At 41.1% G+C, this 20,956-nt stretch overlaps 1 protein-coding gene across 1 annotated transcript in view; it reads left to right on the top strand.

Annotated features, from left to right (window-relative positions):
- Positions 1 to 20,956, top strand: part of LOC144495095 (homer protein homolog 1-like) — a 92,133-nt gene that overhangs the window by 60,608 nt on the left and 10,569 nt on the right. The window contains exon 8 of the mRNA XM_078214978.1: positions 2,389 to 2,469. Coding sequence (XP_078071104.1) covers positions 2,389 to 2,469 — 81 coding nt within the window. The remainder of the gene's footprint in view (positions 1 to 2,388; positions 2,470 to 20,956) is intronic.

Here is a 20,956-nt window from a genome sequence, read left to right as displayed (position 1 = left end):
TTTGAATATATGAAGCTTCTAGCAGGCATGAGAGCCACACTGTAAAGCCTGTCTGATCATCATTTGGTTATTATTGTAATTGGCACAATCAGGGTGTTTGTAAGTGTTGTTCAATCATCGAATCACATCTAATGTTGGACACTACATTCTGAGTTTTACAAATATGGGCTGGTTGGGTACAGTCAAAGGGATCTGCTGTTTGATACAATCCACCAGCTGTTGGGGAAATACTGCGTGTATATCTGATTTCATACTGGCACTGAAATTCATATACCATGTTGCTTGTTTTTGAGATAGACGAGCAACATGTCTTTTTAACTTGACTATAACATCCTTTTAATGGAGAATGTCACCAGTGTTTTTACTGCATAGTAGTATTGAGAAACAGCTTCACCTGTTGGTCACATTTTTTGAGGCACAATCTGAGCCCTCCAGCATAATGCTATAATCCACCAGTGTCATTGACACTTTCTACTCACTTTCAAACACTTTTGGATAGGGAGGGTCGGGTGTTAGCTCTCCTCCTTTGTAACCAAGTTAGTGTCATAATCCTTGTATTGCAAGTCAAGCATGTGTTAAAAGGTTTTCCTAAAGACCATTTACACTACATCCATCACCTCTCACCCTACCCCACCAATCCGTCTGATGGATACTTCCTCAGAACTAAGTTTGTCAATCACTTAAATCTGCACTGGCAACCTTAACTATTTTCTCTTTACCTAAATGTGGTAATTTCTTCCCCTTTATAATTCCCCTACTAGAAATGCTCATCTGATTAGCAGTACTTCAAAATGAGGACTATATTAATTACTCTCCAATCTTCTGGCACGCATTGAGTTTGGAAATATTTCTGCAATTTCTTCCTTCAGATTGTAGTATGTATTCTGTCAGGCTCTGAGACTTAAATAACTTGCCTAAAATTGCATTTTATCCATCGAACTGCTGCTCATCTTGTCCATGACTGTTTCAGGATGCACCACCTCTTCAATATCCTTGTTATTACTCTATTTGGTGCTTTTGAAATTCTCATAGCTCACTATATATGTAAATATTCAGGTTTTACAAATCTTGTCACATTTTACACTGACAAATGCTATGAAAGTGCACTAATTTCCTTAGAGTAAAGAAAGCTGAAGGGGGACTTGATCGAGGTGTACAAAATTTGAGGGACATAAATAGATAGGAAGGTATTTTTCCCCTTAGTAGAGGGTGCATAGATTTCAGATGAGGGGTTGGGGATTTAGAGTGGATTTGAGGAAAAACGTTTTCAGCAAATGGGTGGTGGGAATCTGGAACTCTGCCTGAAATGGTGGTATAGTTGGGAACGCTCTGCCTAAAAGGGTGGTAGAGGTGGGAACCTTCACAATATTTAAGAAGCACTTATTATGGCATTTCAAATGCTCACTATACAAAGTCATGGACAAATGCTGTAAAATGAGAATAGAATAAGTAGGTGCTTGATGACCAGCATAGACATAATGGGCTGAAGGGCCTTATTTTGTGCTGTAACACACTTATGACTCTGACTCTAAGCTGCATTCACTTTGTACTCACTTCACTCACATTTATTTGGTGTGCAATTTTTATGTTCATTTACTTGCACATTGATCTGATGTGAGCCCTGTTCTAATAACCTTAATTTCTCTCAGTAACGACTTGTATTTAAACAAATGAAGTTAGAATTTTGCTTGAAAGCTAATGCTCCATGGGATTAGGGAAGGAAGTAATTTGTATTTATATAACACATTAAACATCTCATGGGTCCCATAGTACTATATATTAGAGTAATATAATTTGAAGTACACTCACTGTTATACAAATGAACATGCCAGGTATTTTGCAGAAAGCAAGATCTTGGTGGATCTAGTTTTGGTGCTCATTAAAGGAAAAATGGTTGGCCACGATACTGAAAGAAGCCTTTGCTGCTCCTTGAAGAACATGTGCTCTTAATATCCATCTGAGCATACAAACTGATGTATAGGGCCTTTGTTTACTTTGATTGGCATTACAACATGTCTTGAATATACCTCATTGTGTATATCAATATTGCATCCAAGTAGAGGAGTAGGATTGGAACCAGCATTGTAATTCAGAAGTATGATTGCTGTCAACTAAATAAAGAATAGATTGAATACCATTTGCATGCAAGATCTGAAAGCACGTGAAAAACTATAACAAAATGAAAGTACGCCAGAAGATTTTGCTTCAAGTTGTTCCCCTCATTACCAGACTAAAAAATATTTGACACATGCAAGTAGTGAGGAATAAAATGTACTACTTTACAGGGAAATTGAATCTCCAGAAAATGATTAAAAGTGCAGGTACCAGCATGTTGACTTGGCTTAACCGCTTTTAATATGATCACTGATGCTAACATCCTTTTTTTAGGAAATTGAGCGACTGAAGAAGGATATTGAAGGAGCTAAGCAGCTGGAAGTACAGAGGGACACATTGTCACAACAATTACAGGTAAGTGTTACGGTTGATCCCCCACCATTCAGATTTCTTGGTCATTCGTGTGTTACTTCCCTATAGATCCTGACTTCTGCCATCTACTGTATTTCACTCCTTTTTAGTCAGAGGTGTGCACAGTCCAGATTGTAGATTTTTCTATTGCTCCATATAAATTTCTAGACAATCAATAGTGCCTTTTGTTAACAATGTAATAACATTCCAAGAAGATGGTGCTTTCTTGATCAAGGAAGAAGAAAGTTGCGGAGAGGAATGAGAGACAAAGATACTTGATTTTGCCTTTCATCTCCTGCCAATAGAGACACTGATTGTAGGACAAATCATTAACTAAATGGCAGGTATTGATCGTCAGTATATCATCTGTGACTCAGTGGGCTGAAGCCTTTTTCCAAAAATCACCATACTTTCGTAATGCTTGTGTTATATACACATTGTTTGGCAAATTTTATAATGCACTAAATTCCAAAGGGGAAGGGCTAGCACTTTCAGTTATCTGCAACTTAAAATTTTCAGGGTGTACAGGATAGTCTGGATTTGCAAACTGAAGCATGTGAGCAGCACTTGGCAGAATCAGTAACTTGTGTGCGATCATCACATTCATTTGTTTATAACCCTCTGCTGGTAGTCTCTTTACTCATCTTGTGTGTTTTTTATGAAACCTAAAGGGTATGGACTTGATATACCCTACTGTGTTCTTGATATTAGCAAAACCATTTTAGAGCACTAGCACAATTTTACTTTTGTGCTATTCATGAGTAGGTACTATCTATAATCAGCCTTGGGAGTGGGCAAGATACAGCATGTGCTCTGTGGTGAAATAACCAAGAAGGGGTTAATTCTTTTGTCACAGAGCATGTACTTGGGCTTGGAATTGAGTGGATAAAGTTGTCAGTTTGATGAAGCTAAACTTCTGTTTCCAGCAACCCTTCCAAATTCTTGCAAAAAAGTCTTGTACAGAGCAGCCAATGATATTTCTGTTACATGAGAGAGCAGCTTCCAGGCTTAAAATAAATTCACAGCACTGAAAATCTAGCAGCATTCAGATCTATCTTGAAGTTCAGGACTTTTTTAAAATTCAAGAAAGCTTTCGACTATCTCTTTGACTCTAGGATATACTGTGTAATTGACCTTATTTCTTTCCTGTACTTTCAAAGTATCAGTTTCTCCAATTTTAGGTTGTGAATGCTTATTAGAAACGAACCATTTTTTCTCTCTTCCCTTTGGTCAGTACCAACTAGCAATAGTTTACTTGAAATGTAGTGTTTCATTAAAGGAGGGTTCTTGTCGATGTTTGGTTAAAGCAGCTTCCACTTTTTATCCACTCTTTAAAAAATGTTTTTGTTACCAAAATAGTAGGCTGGAATCCTTACTGCAGTTAAATAGCTTTTGAGATCTTTGTTCTTCCAGTTGTTGGTAACAGCTTTGTACCCTTCTAGTTAGTGAAGGCATCCTTGATGAAGTGCACGCAAATCTTGTTCTACAGCACCTTTGTCTACGCAAGCCTACCAAATCACTTCAGACAACATGTAGACTGTTCAAATCTACCACTTGAAAAATTAGATAATTAAAAATGTCTGAGGAAATCTTTACTATTAAAGGTTCCATAAGCCCTTGTATCGGAAGAACGATTTGAAGGATCATTGCTTTTATTGCCAAACATTCTTCACCCTGTGTACGTCACTAACCCAAATGGTGCTAATTTAAAGCCCTTTCTTTCAAGAGAGTAGTAAAGATAGATTCTGCTATGTGTTGTCTGAAATTGTGTGCTTTCCATTTCTTTCCTTTCTCTGTGTTCGGGACCAAACTAGAACAATATAACAAATACAAAGTATGCACATTTTCTGGTTTCCTAAATGCAACTGTTGAACCTGTACAGAGCAAATAGAGCCATATAGTAACTATTGATGTTAGTTTCATGGGTGTCATTTTTATTGTAATTTTTAATAACCTTCTAGATTTATAACCTTGATACCTAGTTTGTATTGTAACTTATTAAGCTGTTAAGATTGCACTTGGATAACTCAAACTTCAAGAAACCTGGGTCCAGATCTATATTCCAAAAGCATGCCTGAAGTTATATGATCGCTGACAAAAGCTAACTTTTTGCCAAAAGTATAGAAGCTATTTGTTTTGAAAGATCGCAGACTAGCAAATTTGCCTGGAAGTATGAAAATAGATTTGAAGCTTGGTTATTTTAAGTTCTGCACCTGGCTAATTTATAAAGTAAAATTACATATGTGCAAGGTTGTCAACAATGAACTTAAAACTAAAGCAAAGATGAGATCCAAGAAACCATAGCTCCATATTCTGAGATTTATTCAGACTGTCCTGTGCTGTTTGAATCACTTAAATCTGGAACTGGGTTTTTCTATTCTGTAATGGATGAGAGATTCTGCGTGCAGTAAATGGTCATTTTACTTGCTGGGTGTTTCAAGAGGTTCCAAGTTGCTCAAGTGCTGACACTAGAATTGTTGTTGATTGCTAAGCCTAAAGTTACTTGAAGGTTGAGACTAAAAATTTTCAAAGAGAACCGTTGTTGATCCGGATTTCAATTCTGTTAAATAAGAATGGATGGCAAGTTATCTGAATTCCACTTGTATTCTGCAATAACAATTGTATAGTGTGCAAGAAGTTGGTGTACTTTTTCTGAACTTCAGTGATAGAACTTCACTAAAATACTCTTGCTATAAAAAAGAAGAGCACATCAAGGGTATGCAAAGCCTTTCCTGCATCAATGTCACTACAACAGCCAGATAATTGCAAGTTCCAAAGAGACTTGCTTGCAGCTGCGTTGCAAAACCGCATTTCTAACGGGATGTGTAGTTGCTGGAGAAAATGCTACAAGCCATTGACCAATACAACGACCAATACTTTTTTGCTGAGAGAAACGTAAGACACACATGGATACAGAATGAGAACAGCATGACTGACACGACATACTTCACTTCTACATGAAATATGATCACGTTTGTTTAGCACATTACACAAGGCAGTCTTGTGTTCATGTTGCGGAACTGACTAAAAGCTAATGTTTGGTTTGAAACAAAGGAAATTCACTTTTGGTGAACTGCACAACTATCTGCTGGCTACAGGCAAAATGATTGTACCCTTCTGCTAAGCGCTGGTTCCTCTGGTAAACTACAATGGCTTGTTTTCTGAGATTCTTGTTACAGTGGACAATGATGTTTACCTTTGCTGTTGCCATCAAGACCAAGCATCTGGGAAGAAATGGACTGGGCAGTAAAGATATTAACACTAAATTAATTGGCTTGGGACCCAAGATAAGCAGAATTTCACGTAATGTTTTTAAGCAACCTTTTATATAAAAGTGTAAAATTGAAACCTTCAAGTACTTTTGCAAGTCTTAATGGTAAAAACTTGATGTATGTTTTAAATGCAGTGTAATCTAGTCCACGATGAGAACAATTAAGCTGTTGTTGAACAAAATGAACATGTTTGTTTAGATTTTTGTTTTCTAAAATGTTCTTGCTATATTAAATGATTTTAAAAAGAAGACTTTAATGGGCAGTTCGTTTTCTATAAGGCTTGTGGCTGGCCTGACCTTTTCAGCCTTTGCTCCTTCTGACATGTGGGCAGAAACTAAAGCAATTGAATTTGACCAAGAATAAAGGAGGTTTGAGCTGTGATTTTTGAAAAAGCTTGAAGATTTTTCCTTGAAGACCTCGGGTTTTTTAAAAAAGAACTAACATGATCCTTGGATTTGAATGCAGTGTGTGCAGAAGAAAAGCATCTCTGTGGGAGTGCCTTTAGAATGTAAAATTAGCCTACAACTTGATCTTCAACCAGTTAACAGTTTTGAAAAAACAGATGAGGGAAGTCGACTTCTCATTTCTGAATAGATTGTCTTGCTGCACTGCCTGAATAAACATTTACAAACCTGTAGTGTGGTCTGAATTTTTTTCTTGCTGTTTGCATTTAGATGCATGTGCATAATTCTGTGAAGTCTTCAGAGTTTATTTGTATTGCAGGATATGGAATTAGATGGGCCCTCTTACATGTATACTGCTATTCTAAATATTTACCCAGTTGATCCAGAGCACCCTGATGGGAACAAGAAAATATACCCCTATCTTTGGTAATGAGGGCGGCACGGTAGCACAGTGGTTAGCACTGCTGCTTCACAGCTCCAGGATCCTGGATTCGATTCCTGGCTCGGGTCACTGTCTGTGTGGAGTTTGCACATTCTCCTCGTGTCTGCGTGGGTTTCCTCTGGGTGCTCCAGTTTCCTCCCACAGTCCAAAGATGTGCAGGTTAGGTTGATTGGCCAGGTTAACAATTGTCCCTGAGATGCGTAGTTAGAGGGATTAGCGGGCAAATATGTGGGGGTAGGGCCTGGGTGGGATTGTGGTCGGTGCAGACTCGATGGGCCGAATGGCCTCCTTCTGCACTGTAGGGTTTCTATTCTGAGGAAAACAATTTGATGGTCTACTTCCTTGGAAATGATGCACAAGTATATGAAAAATTCAGGGTAACTCCACCTGTAGCATCACAATTGTTTGCTTTTTAAAACTATAATTTGAAATAGTGATGGACAAGCCGAGTATTTCACTCATCATTGATTTTAGTGCCACAATTTCTGCTGATCCTGGTTGACATAATCTGTAGACATAGACACATACATCAGTGGTACTATGTTTTATACTCTGTCACTGTCACTTGTTTGATCATCACCACTATTTTAGTGCTGTCACACTCTTTGCCATCCACTATTAATTAGGCCATAACTTCCCAGACTTGAATGTCAGGAAGACTGATGCAATTATCTTCCAGCTCCGGCAGAGATTCCATGAACTTCCACAACAACTAGGTAGTTCACAACCTCTAGTTCTGATACCTCTGAGCTGACACTTGTGGGTGGCACAGTGATTAGCACTGTTGTCTCAGTGCCAGGGACCCAGGTTTGATTCCTGGATTGGGCCATTGTCTGCACAGAGTCTGCCCGTTCTGTGTCTCTGTGTGGGTTTCCTCCCACAGTCTGAAAGATGTGCTGGTTTGATGCTTTGACCTTGCTAAATTCTCCCTCCGTGTACACGAACAGGTGCTGGAGTGTGGTGACTAGGAGATTTTCACAGTAACTTCACTGCAGTGTTAATATAAGCCTACTTGTGACTAATAAAGTTTATCTCCATGCAGAGACAAATTGCTCGCAGTTTGATAATTTTGGCACCTTTTTCCTGCAATTTAAAATTTCAGCTGGTGAAATTCTAATTTATATAAAATTACACCACAGGAGCAGGCTAGTCCATGTGTGTTTTATATTCCACACAGATCTTCTCCCCTCCCTTTATTGGGCAGCATAGTTGGTGCAGGCTTGGAGGGCCGAAGGGCCTGTTCCTCTGCTGTAATTTTCTTTTTATCTCAGCCCATCAGCATATCTTTCTATGCCTCTTCTCTTTTTCTATTTATAAGTATTTAATCAATTTGCATCAATCACATCCTGCAGTAATAATTTCCACATAAATCAGAGTAAAAGTAATTTCTCATTCTGGTTCTAGCTTTATAATTTTTGCACTTTCTCCAATATTTCTATGTCCTTTTTTATAGTGGTGAAATTTATGACTGAACACAATATTTCAGGTGCAACTCAGCCAGGCTCCTACGCAAGTTTAGTATAATTCAATAAACGTCCCTCTAAACCTCAGGCTTGACTTTTCTTTGCTACTCCCCTATCCTCCTCCAACAACCTGCACCTTTCCAAAACTCAGCTGCTTGAATCCCACCCCGATTGCCTTGTTTTTACTTGCCTCCTGGCCTACCAACATCTGTTTGTTTCCAAAGCCTTTCTCTTCTGTACTTCCAACTTCCTTTACAACCTCTTCACCTGCCTAGGTCACAACAGCTGGAATTTCCTTATCCTCATTTCAACTTGTCTATCATACTTTTCTATTGTATTCTTTAATTCTCATCTTGTTGATTGTACCTTTTAGTAATTCCCTCAATCATGGCTTGGAGCCATGCTTTTCTCAAAATGTGAAACACCCTGATTTTTTTTTTGGCTGTGTAATTGCTGTTAATCCACTTCAACTGGTGAAAGTTTATATCCATTTATAAAGCTCCAGTTCTGGTTGACATAGTTGAGAGCATCACAAATCTTGCATTCTTCAGTTTATAAACATACAAGAGGTTCAGCTGATCTGCCAGACAATGTTTAAAACTGCTTGATGTGGCACTGGAGCTACACTCCAGCTGTTTACACCAGTGGGATTATCTGGTCCCACTGCAGTATGTGGAGATTTGGCTGAGTGCCAAATTCTCCATCCTTGCTTGCAGCAGTGTCATGGCATGAATGGTTGGAGAATTCTGGCCCATATAGTGTCAAGACAAAGAGGATGAGATTAGCTGTGTGGGTGGCACTTTGCATGATCAGTGCTTCTGGTAAATCTGACTGGTTCTGACCAACCTTTTGAGTTATAAGATACAACTGTAAACTGAAACCCATATTGGGCAATTGGTGGATAAGGTGTGTGCAATTCTTGTCCAATGGCTCAGTGAAAGGAATAAACCATTCTTATGTTTAGACCTTTGGTAGCTTGCACACTCATCCCTATGGGTTGCGGGGTCATAAGGAGTATGAAAGGTGGAAAGCAGTGGTGAACCCAGTAGCCTGTCCATGGAGTTGAGCCAGAATTGGGGCCTGAGTGGTTGGGTGAGGCTGAACCATTCCCAGGAAAGAAGGCACTGAACAACCTGCAGTGGCCCTCGAGAGCTGTACAATTGTTGGCTGTAATCTGAAACCTGAATCTTACTGGACAGCCAGTTTTCAGCAGTCCTGTTTCCCAGCCTCAATGGAGCAGACAACAATTAAAACAATTACCAAAAATGGATGGTCGTGGGACTGTAGGGGGTGAGGTCCTTAAAACGATTACTATTACTAAAGAGGTAGTGCTTGGTAGGCTAATGGGACTAAAGGTAGACAAGTCCCCGGGCCCGGATGGAATCCATCCCAGGGTACTGAAAGAAATGGCAGAAGTAATAGCGGATGTGTTGGTTGTAATTTATCAAAATTCGCTGGACTCTGGGGAAGTGCCGGCTGATTGGAAAACAGCTAATGTGACGCCACTGTTTAAAAAAGGAGGTAGACAAAAGGCGGGTAACTACAGGCCGGTTAGCTTAATGTCCGTAGTTGGGAAATTGCTGGAATCAATCATTAAAGAAGAAATAGCAGGACACCTGGAAAAAAAATGGTTTGATCAAGCAGACGCAGCATGGATTCATGAAGGGAAAGTCATGTTTGACGAATTTACTGGATTTTTATGAAGATGTAACGAGTGCGGTTGACAGGGGAACCGGTGGATGCGGTGTTTTTGGATCTCCAGAAGGCGTTCGATAAGGTGCCTCACAAAAGGTTGCTGCAGAAGATTAGGGTACACGGAGTTGGAGGTAAAGTGTTAGTGTGGATTGGGGATTGGCTATCTAACAGGAAGCAGAGAGTTGGAATAAATGGGTGCTTTTCTGGTTGGCAGTTGGTAACTAGTGGCGTGCCGCAGGGATCGGTGCTGGGGCCTCAACTGTTTACCATATACATAGACGATCTGGAGGAGGGGACTGAGTGTAAGGTAACAAAGTTTGCGGATGACACAGATGAGTGGGAAAGCAAATTGCGTGGAGGATGCGGAAAGTCTGCAGAGAGATTTGGATAGGCTGTGAGTGGGCAAGGATCTGGCAGATGGAGTATAACGTTGACGAGTGTGAGGTTATCCACTTTGGAAGGAATAATAGTAAAATGGCCTATTATTTAAATGGTGAAAAATTACAACATGCTACTGTGCAGAGGGACCTGGGGGTCCTTGTGCATGAATCGCAAAAACTCAGTTTGCAGGTGCAGCAGGTGATCAAGAAGGCAAATGGAATGTAGGCCTTTATCGCGAAGGGGATGGAGTATAAAAGCAGGGAGGTCTTGCTGCAATTGTACAAGGTACTTGTATAGATAGGCTGGAAATTTGGGCAAGGAAATGGCAGATGGAGTTCAATCCTGATAAATGCGAAGTGATGCATTTTGGTGGCAATAATGTAGGGAGGAGCTACACGATAAATGGAAGAACCATAAAGGGTGTAGAGACGCAGAGGGACCTGGGTGTGCAAGTCCACAGATCTTTGAAGGTGACGTCATAGGTGGAGAAGGTGGTGAAGAAGGCATATGGCATGCTTGCCTTTTATAGGACGGGGCATAGAGTATAAGAGTTGGGGTCTGATGTTGCAGATGTATAGAACGTTGGTTCGGCCGCATTTGGAATACTGCGTCCAGTTCTGGTCGCCACACTACCAGAAGGACGTGGAGGCTTTGGAGAGAGTACAGAGGAGGTTTACCAGGATGTTGCCTGGTATGGAGGGGCTTAGTTCTGAGGAGAGATTGGGGAAACTGGGGTTGTTCTCCTTGGAAAGACGGAGGATGAGGGGAGACTTAATAGAGGTGTATAAAATTATGAAAGGCATAGATAGGGTGAACGGTGGGAAGCTTTTCCCCGGGTCGGTGGTGATGTTCACGAGGGGTCATAGGTTCAAGGTGAAGGGGGGGAGGTTTAACACAGATATCAGAAGGACATATTTTACACAGAGGGTCGTGGGGGCCTGGAATGTGTTGCCGGGCAAGGTGGTGGAGGTGGACACACTGGGAACGTTTAAGACTTATCTAGACAGCTATATGAACGGAGTGGGAATGGAGGGATACAAAAGAGTGGTCTAGTTTGGACCAGGGAGCGGCGCGGGCTAATTGTTCCTTGTTTCTCGTTTCAAGGCTTCATTCTATGATCATCTTGCTGGTGCCAGTACAGAGCGAGACTGCGGATAGTTGGGAACCTGTCTCGGGGGCAGGGAATTCAGATGGTGTTCGTAAAGCAGAAGTGGAAATGAATAGGGTTGGGAAGCATTTTCCGATCATGGCCAGTGTGATCTCCTGGACTCGTTTCGATCGCCTCAGGGGGTCGGAGAGGAATTTCCCAGATTTTCTTTCCCCATATTGGCCCTGGGGTTTTCACTCTGGGTTTTCGCCTCTCCCTGGAGATCACATGGTCTGGAATGGGGGGGTGGGGGTGAGTTAATAGGTTGTGATGAACAAAGCATCGTAGCTGTGAGGGACAGCTCGGTGGATAGGATATTGGTATGTAGATAGGCTGGAAAATTGGGCGGGGATCCTGGATTCAGGATTCAATCCTGGACCGGGGAGCGGCGCGGGCTTGGAGGGCCAAAGGGCCTGTTCCTGTGCTGTATTGTTCTTTGTTCTTTGTACTGGTGAGGCCGCAACTGGAGTACTGTGTGCAATTTTGGTCCCCTTATTTGTGGAAGGATGTATTGGCCTTGGAGGGAGTACAGAGAAGGTTCACCAGGTTGATACCGGAGATGAGGGGGTTAATTTGAGGAGAGATTGAGTAGATTGGGCCTGTACTCGTTGGAGTTTAGAAGGCTAAGGGGAGATCTTGGAGACATATAAGATAATGAAGGGGCTAGACAGGGTAGAGGCAGAGAGATTCTTTCCACTTAGAAAGGAAACAAGAACTAGAGGACACAGCCTCAAACTAAGGGGGAGTCAATTTAGAACAGAGTTGAGGAGGAACTTCTTCTCTCAGAGGGTAGTGAATCTCTGGAATTCTCTGCCCATTGAAGCAGTGGAGGCTACCTCGTTAAATATGTTTAAGTCACAGGTAGATAGATTTCTGATCAATAAGGGAATTAAGGGTTATGGGGAGCAGGCAGGAAAGTGGAACTAAACCACTGTCAGATCAGCCATGATTTTATTGAATGGCGGGGCAGGCTCGAGGGGCTAGATGGCCTACTCCTGCTCCTGTTTCTTATGTTCTTAAATTTGTCTTGCTGACCCAGTAGCATTACTGTAGTGACAAGAGTAGTGTCAGTCTAACTGCAGCCTTAATGAGCCATGCTAGGTAACTCGGGACAGGCTGGCCCCTTTTGAAGAACATCTCTCCATCTGTGACAATGGTGGATGATCGACTTTCTTTTCCAATCTGCTGAGTGACCAATGGTGCAAAATGTGGGGAAAATATTAATGGAAGTCCAAGCAGTTACTGTTTTAACAAATGTTTAAAAATCTATTGCTGATTTAACACTAATATTTTAGTAATCCCTAGTCCTGCACCTGGCTAAAGCTCAAATATGGGGGGGATGTGTGTTATGATTGGACATTCAAGCACAAGTTAAAACTAAACTCTCAACTCTTGAAAAATTATGCTTATATTTTTAATGATGAGCTGTCAGTTTGACATCCTTTATTGGTACAGTTTAAATCGGGTTTTTGAATACCACATAATTGAGTCAATTCCGGGCCTTGTCCTTCAAAATTTAATGCTCCCATTTTGATAAACTTCTAATGACCACAAAAAATTTATACAAAAGCAAATCAATAAATGTGAACCCAGGAATTATAAACTAATTAGCCTGGCATGCATCATTGGAAACAAAGGGTTGCTAGCATTTTGCAGGATGACACTCGTGCATGGAGAACAAAGAGGCCACAGGCAGTATTATGCATGGACCTCAAAGCTCCGCTTCACATTATTGCTAATTTCATTTGACCAGGTAACTAGAGTAGGATGTTTTGTAGATATAATTTTAGTTGGCAATCCTAATACCACAGAAGGGATTTATAGGTTCATGAAATTGTGATAAATTAATTTTTTAAAAAGTTCTGCAAGTGCAATACATTTTTCAGAGGAAGGTCATAGAAAATAGAAACTGAAATTGGCCATTTGAGCCTACTTCACCATTCATTTTGATCATGGCTGATCGTCACATTCAATATTCTGATATCCCATGTCCCTTTAGCCCCAAGCGTTAGATCTTCTTGAAATCTCACAACATTTTGGCCTCAACTACTTCCTGTGGTAGTGAATTCCACACATTCACCACCCTGTGGGTGAATAAATTTCTCCTCCCCTCAGTTCTGAAAAGTTTACTCCTTCTCCTCAAACTATGACCCCTAGTTCTGTACTCCCCCATCATTGGGAGCATTCACGACAATGTTGATTCAAATTGATTCAGAATTGAGCCAAAAGCAAGATTTCTACCTCCAATGTTGACTTCTCTTCAATCACTTTTGATTTTGTTTTAACTTGATTTACACTTGTTTTAACAATGGTTATCGCTAGGGAGCAGTGAGCAAGGTTGTCCTTGGAATCTCACGAGCCCTATGCTGGTAATGCTAATAAATAATACAGACAAGAGTATTACAGTTAAATTTAGTTTGAATTATGCTGAATGTCTTTCCTTCAGCAACACTCTGGTTCTGTATTACCAAATGACTATTTGTTGAATTATGTTGCTATAGAGAGATGGAATTTAAAATAAAAACATGGTGACGGGCTACATGAGAGGTGGTTTTAAAAACCGATTTAGATTTGATTGTTCATTGAATATGTTGGCTATCAAGCAGACCAGGGTTTATATCTTAAAGTTAAAATCTACATGTCTATCTCCAAGCACGTGATACTCAAAGGCATCATTGGAGCAGAGTCGGAGAAGAATAGTGAGGTGATTTCATAATGATGCTGATAAATTCATAGACATTTACAGCACAGAAGGAAGCCATTCAGTCTGTGTCCATGTCAATTGATATGCTGTTGAGATATGGTCTCAAAATAATTAAGTGGCAACATAATGCAAGTTTTTAAATTCAGATATCTGGTTAAAGCTAGATCTAAAGATAGAAGCTAAATAATTTGTTCTCATTATGACCTAAATGGACAATTTCTGGTTGAGCAGGATTGAAATATCCATAAGCAGGTCTAAAATGATCTTCCATAGTGTTCCTGCTGAGCTGCTAGAAACTCTACAATGAAAAAGTGACATCTAATGCATTTGTCCTGATGAATGCAAGATGAAAAACTTCGGCAACATATTTCTCTTCAGCAATACACAGAATGTAGTATGTCCAAACCAGACTCTATAAAATTTGGTAATTGAACTGGCTAGCTCTTGTTTTGTCATGCTGCATATTGATCTCTGAGTTCAATATTTGATGCACTGTGTTTTGAGTTATAAAGTTGTTTCTTTTGATTTAATTATTGAAAAGTAGATGTTGACACTGATGGCTTTAAAGTTTATTTGTTTTAAAGTTTATTTATTAGTCACAAGTAAGGCTTACATTAACACTGCAGTGAAATTGCTGTGAAATTCCCCTAGTCACCGCACTCCGGCGCCTGTTCGGGTCAATGCACCCAACCAGCACATCTCTCAGAATGTGGGAGGAAACCGGAGCACCCAGAGGAACCCCACGAAGACATGGAGAATGTGCAAACTCCACACAGACAGTTTAGCCAAGCCAGGAATCGAACCCAGGTCCCTGGTGCTGTGAAGCAGTAGTGCTAACCAGTGGTACCATGCTGCCCATAAGGCTTCTAGGGCTCGTGTCTCAACATCACCAAGGCTTATAACTTGGATGTTCAAATAATTTCAACGAATTTTGCCTGTGAACACCTTTCGGGACAATTCCGATATGTTTTGAAAGAATTAAGGCATTGGATCTCCTTTTGTCAGATTTGAACAAGGGATACACTTTTTTTGTCTTTTGGGTAATATTCTGACATAGCAAATCACCTACCCACGACAGAATTTACCCAAGTTTCATTCCATTAATTTCAGTGGAATGAAAATTGGATGGGTTGTGTAGTGGGCTCTGCCAGATTACCACTTGTTTCTGAAGACTGAAACCTACCCCAATGTTCAAAATACCTAGTTCCTTTGGATCAGCCTGGATGAGCTGAAAGGAACTGCAGATTAAATTGCAGGAATAACAACATGCAACAACAACTCAGCTTGGAGAATAAAATTTCATTTAATGCAGTATTTTTAAATTATGAAAATAAGCAAGGAGTCTTGTCAAAGGCTTATGGGGAAGTATACGATCAAGGGATGAAGTGAATCGAGAATTAGGGATGAGGTGATGTGAAATTGGGGCCTTGAAGTTAAAGTTTATTTATTTTGTCACAAGTAGGCTTACATTAACACTGCAATGAAGTTACTATGAAAATCCTCTAGTCGCCACACTCCAGCATCTGTTCAGGCACACTGAAGGAGAATTTAGCATAGCTAATGCACCTAACCAGCATGTCTTTCAGACTGTGGGAGGAAACCCACACAGATACATGGAGAACGTGCAGACTCCACACAGACAGTCACCCAAGCAGGGTATTGAACCCAGGTCCCTGGTGCTGTGTGGCAGCAGTGCTAACCACTATGCCACCATGCTGCCCCTAGGGAAGGCTTGGCGTCTATTTAAAGACAACAATCGTTGAAGAGAATAAACTTTTGAGATTTGGGTGCACTTCAAAATTGGGCACCCCAATCTTTGAGGAGCTGTCTTTGCCAGCAATGTTAGATTCCACATATCCCTGCCGGCAGGAATCTCCCCAAGTCCCAAACAAATGATTAAGTGTGGGTGAATTGCAGTCTGAATCGTGCTGACCCACTCGGTGGAACTCTCCATGCTTTTCCCACTGGAGATGACACTTAGTCATTTTTTGGGAGAATTCCAAAATTTGTTTCCGAGCACACCGCATTTCATGGTAACAAGTTTGAGCAGTGGAGGTGTTGGAGGAAGCCACGCATCTCAGATGGAAAATTACAAATGGAACTATCAAACATAAGTGGTAGTAGTTGTTGGTTAGACTCTTGATAAAATTGAAATGCTTGAAAGGACCACAATGTTTATTGCTCCATTGATCAAGATGTGAATTCAACCATTACATATCAATAGGACTGGAGTTTTAAGTGTTAAAGGAAGCTGAATCTAGAAGACAGTAAAAGAATAGGTAGAATTGCCTGACGTGTATGTGAAGATGGAACTGTGGGGCAAATGACATTAGAACTTTGGGGTTCTTTGGAATTGATAGAAAAGGTTGGGACAGCTTTAATTAGTGAGGGAAAAGGAGTATAATAACAAAAGCAAAATACTGTAGGTATTGAAAGTCAGATCAGGCACCATGTGTGGTGACAGAAACAGCATTGTTGTTTCAGGCTGGTGACTCTTTAACAAAACAGAGGCAGGAAATGAGCTGGAAAGAAGAAAAGAACAAAGAGTTTGATAGGGTGGCTGTCAGGGGACATTACCACTCCCTTTTTAGTTATTTAATGAGATAAAGAAACAAAAGATAGATTGAGATGGCAATGCAAGTCAGCATCAACAGCTGCTGTCTGGAACAAATGAGAGCAACAAATATGATCTGAATTTGCTGGACTCCAATTTGTTTATGCAAGGTTCTAAAGTGCCTAAGTGTAGATGAGGTGCTGTTCCTTGGGCTTCCATTTAAACTTCATTAAAACTGTAGGAGAGAGAGGTCAGAATGGGCAGGGGGCAGAGAATAAAAATGACAAGTGACAAATTCAGGATTATACCTTCCGACAGAGCAAGTCTTTACCGACGTGATTTCTCTATCTGTATTTGATCTCCACTCTATAGAGGAGACTGCCTCATGAGCAGCAAATACAGTATATGGAATTGAAAGTACAAGTAGATTACTGTTTCAGGTGGTGTCATCCTGCACGATGGGAAAGGTCGGGGGGGGGGGGGGGGGGCGGTGTGGCCGGCCAGTGTTACAGCTTCTAGCATTGGAATGCCATGAAAAGGGAAGAGTTAATTGAGAGAATAGAGCCAACGTTTTGAGTCGAGATGACCAGAATCAGTGGAGATTTATACTAATGAGGGTGGGAGGGGGTGGGTGGGTGTAATGGGACAAAGGGAATGTAAATGAGCATACAAAGCTGAGAAGGTGCTAAAAAGTGCCCATTAAATGATCAGTGTGCGAATGGCAGAACAGAGGTGCAGATTGTTAAAGGATTGCCTGAAGAATGTGGCAGTTGCCCTGAAAGGGGGGGGGTGGGGGTGGTTAAAGAGGGGGCAAGAAGGAGAGCTGGAATGGAAAGTGGGAAAAATGGAGGTGAGAAAGAAGGATAATAAAATGGATGAATAGGATGAAACAAAATGAAATAAAATAAATGGAAATTAGGTCAAGGTGGAGGAGAGAGTTCATACCTTGAAGTTGTTGAACTCAATGTTCGGTCCGGAAGGCTGTAAAGTGCCCAATCCTTCAGTTTGCGTTGGGGTTCGCTAGAACGTTGCAAAAGGCCAAGGACAAACATGTGGACAGGAGAATAGGGTGGTGTGTTGAAGTGACAAGCGACAGGAAGGTCAGAGTCCTGCTTGCGGACAGACCGAAGGTGTTCCACAAAGCAATTACCCAATCTGCGTTTGGTATCTCTGATACAGAGTAGACTGCATTGGGAGCAGGAAATGTAATGGACCAGATTGAAGGAGGTGCAGGTGAAAGGGGCGTTTAGGACCTGGGACAATGGGCAGGGAGGAGGTAAAGGGGCAGGTGTTGAACTTTCTACGATTGCATGGGAAGATGCCGTGGGCAGGGGATGAGGTGTTGAGTGTGATGGAGTGGACCAGGGTGTTCCGGAGAGAATGGTCCCTGCAGAAAGCTGACGGGTGAGGAGAAGATGAGTTGTAGTGGCGTCATGCCGGATTTGCCAGAAATGGCGGAGGATGATCCTTTGAGTGCGGAGACTGATGGGGTGAAAAGTGAGGACAAGGGGGAATCCTATCCTGGTTCTGGGAGGGAGGGGAGGGGGTGAGAGCAGTAGCCTGGGGGATGGGTTAGACACGGGTGAGAGCCCTGTCAACCACAGTGGATGGAAAACCACCCTCATTGTATAGTCTCCGCTGATTCCCTTTGCTCTCAGTTCTGACGTAGGGTCATCTTGAACAAAGAAAATTACAGCACAGGAACAGGCCCTTCGGCCCTCCAAGCCTGCACCAACCATGCTGCTTGACTGAACTAAAGCCCCCTACCCTTCCGGGGACCATATCCTTCTATTCCCATTCTATTCATGTATTTGTCAAGATGGGTCACCATCTTGAAAGTCACTATCGTATCTGCTTCCACGACCACCTCCGGCAGCGAGTTCCAGGCACCCGCCACCCTCTGTGTAAAAAAAAAAAGTTGCCTCGTACATCTCCTTTAAACCTTGCCCCTCGCACCTTAAACCTATGCCCCCTAGTAATTGACTCTTCCACCCTGAAAGAACAAAGAAAATTACAGAGAATATAGACTCGAAGCGTTGGCTCTATTCTCTCTCACGGATGCTGTCCAACCTGCTAAGAATTTCCAGCATTTTTTGGTTTTGTTTCAGATTCCAGCATCTGCAGTATTTTGCTTTTATATTAATGAGTTATTGGAGGTTTTTTTTGGAACAATGAAAGGAGAAGAGAAGATGTGATTGGTGGTATTATGTTGGACATGGTAGAAATATGGAAAATCTGTTCAATGTGGAGGCGGGTGGATGTAATATTAGGACCAAGATGGAGCAAAACTGAGGAAAAGATATACGGAAGTAGATGTGGAAAGTGGCATTGGTAGAATGATGGAGAGAAAAATGAAATGAAATCCTTACTAGAAATGTAGTGGGAGGAAGTGCAATCAAAGGTAGATGTGGGAGACAATGGACTTTTAATAAGTATTGGTTGACATCCAATCCCCAGAAATGGAAATGGATATGTTGAGGAGTGAAAACTGTGGCAGAGGGCAAAGGGAGGTCATGAATGTAGGTTAAATAATAATAGTTTTGAGTGAGCATGGTGTTAGACCTTGTCCAAGGTACTGGTGATGTCCAAATAACTCAAGTTCTCGGAAGTAGAAGTGCATAATGTAGAGCAACAAGGTCACTGTTAGAATGAGGCCAGTCAAAAAGCATATAATTTCCAAGGATAAGGCCAACATTTTGAAAGTGATTGCCAATTACTTTAAAGGAGAATGGAATAGAACTAAAAGATTGAAGCAACTTAAGATGAATAATGGATTGAGGTTTGGGGTTGTTGTTTATGCGTTGGATTTAAAATGAACAGGTTTGTAAAGTGGCAGTCAGGCATTTTGTACCATGCTTGAGGTTGTCAACTGTGATCAAATGTATTCCTGGAGATTTCATCACGTGCTCCCACACTCTTGCTATTAGTCGGCCAACACAGCCACCCTTGTGACGCACTGCTCTCCTAAGCCAATTGGAAAGCAAAAAGCCTCTACTCAATTGGATGATGTTTGACTGTCAGCTAAAAAACGATTTTCCCATTTTCGATACTTTTATATCTTTTTAAAAGAAATGTTCAAAGGAAATGACAAAACAAAATATGATTTTTCTCCACAGTTGCACACAGCTGTGTCCTGGAGATTGATCTTCTGCTCCAGGAGGCTCTGAGCCAATCCTTAAGGGTTGGCAACCTTAACCATGTTCCCCATGTGCTCACAATGCTGCCATTTTTTTTTTTGTAGCTATGCTTTTTAGGGAGGGGGCTAATTTAAATTTGTACGTCACAGCCAAATCATTAATGTCATGTAAAATAGTATATCTGCCAATAAAACTGGGTGAAGTTTGGATCTGAGCTGCACTGAATCTAAAATTAAAGGAGAACTCTTGTTCGACTCAGTGCATCAGTACATTTTCTCGGAAAAGTTTCCAATCTGTCATTCAATTAGTTTAAATTTTTGGTCCCTTATCATCTACAAAGCATGCAGAGCATACAGGTCAAAAGCATTTTTCTTGGATCTATTTGTAGAGCATTGTCTTGGCCTAGTTGATGAAGCATAGCCACCTGTTACCAATAGCTCTCAAGACTATCAAAACATTTAACTTCTTCACTACTGCTCCTTCCCATTTGTTACAGGAGCCATCACCTTTCAACTCTCACTTGCTGTACTAAAATCCTCATTAGTGCTCTGTTTGATTGTGCTAACTATTACATAATGATCCTCATTAACCTTCACAGCCAAAACCATAGCAGAGAGATTTTCAGCAGTGACCAGTTTACCCCCTCAGCCCAGACATTGTTAACTGTCATCATATCACCATAAGAATGCTCCCAAACCAACCAATAGCATTCCTCAATAGCATGGTTAGTAATTGATCACAGACAGGACCCTGCAACTTTGTGCAAGATATCTAGGAAAATTTAACAATGCATTTATGCAGACCCACTATACCATTTCATCACTCATCTGAACCTAGCAGGATGATTGTAGGGTGATGAACAGTACCCTATTTACATGTGACATCCCACCACAGTTGCTCCATTCCTGAGCAGCATACATATAATTTAAACTGTCAACCCACTGAGAGGATTTCTGAGACTATAACACGGATACTGAAACAATTGGTCAGGAAATTGCTATGTGAAGGTTCCTACAAAATGCCCCATGAAGTAGTTTTGTGCTACATACTTCGAAGCCTTGCTATACAGAAAGGCCTACATTCAGAGGGTGCAAAGCAACAGCATTCACCGTCAGATGAGAAAGCAGCAAATGATGAGTCCCTTCAAAGCCTTGCAGCAATAGATGTGAAGGATCAGCTCATTTCACTATGATTCTGGCGATCTGAGAACTTGCCCAAAGCATTGCTGCTTAGCAATTTTGTTGCATCCTACATTAAAGAAATGCTTGTGTTTATATAGCACTATGAGGCA

The sequence above is a fragment of the Mustelus asterias genome, chromosome 6, assembly GCF_964213995.1.
Source record: "Mustelus asterias chromosome 6, sMusAst1.hap1.1, whole genome shotgun sequence".
In the NCBI taxonomy this organism is placed as follows: domain Eukaryota; kingdom Metazoa; phylum Chordata; class Chondrichthyes; order Carcharhiniformes; family Triakidae; genus Mustelus; species Mustelus asterias.
This window is presented reverse-complemented; position numbering and strand designations above follow the sequence as displayed.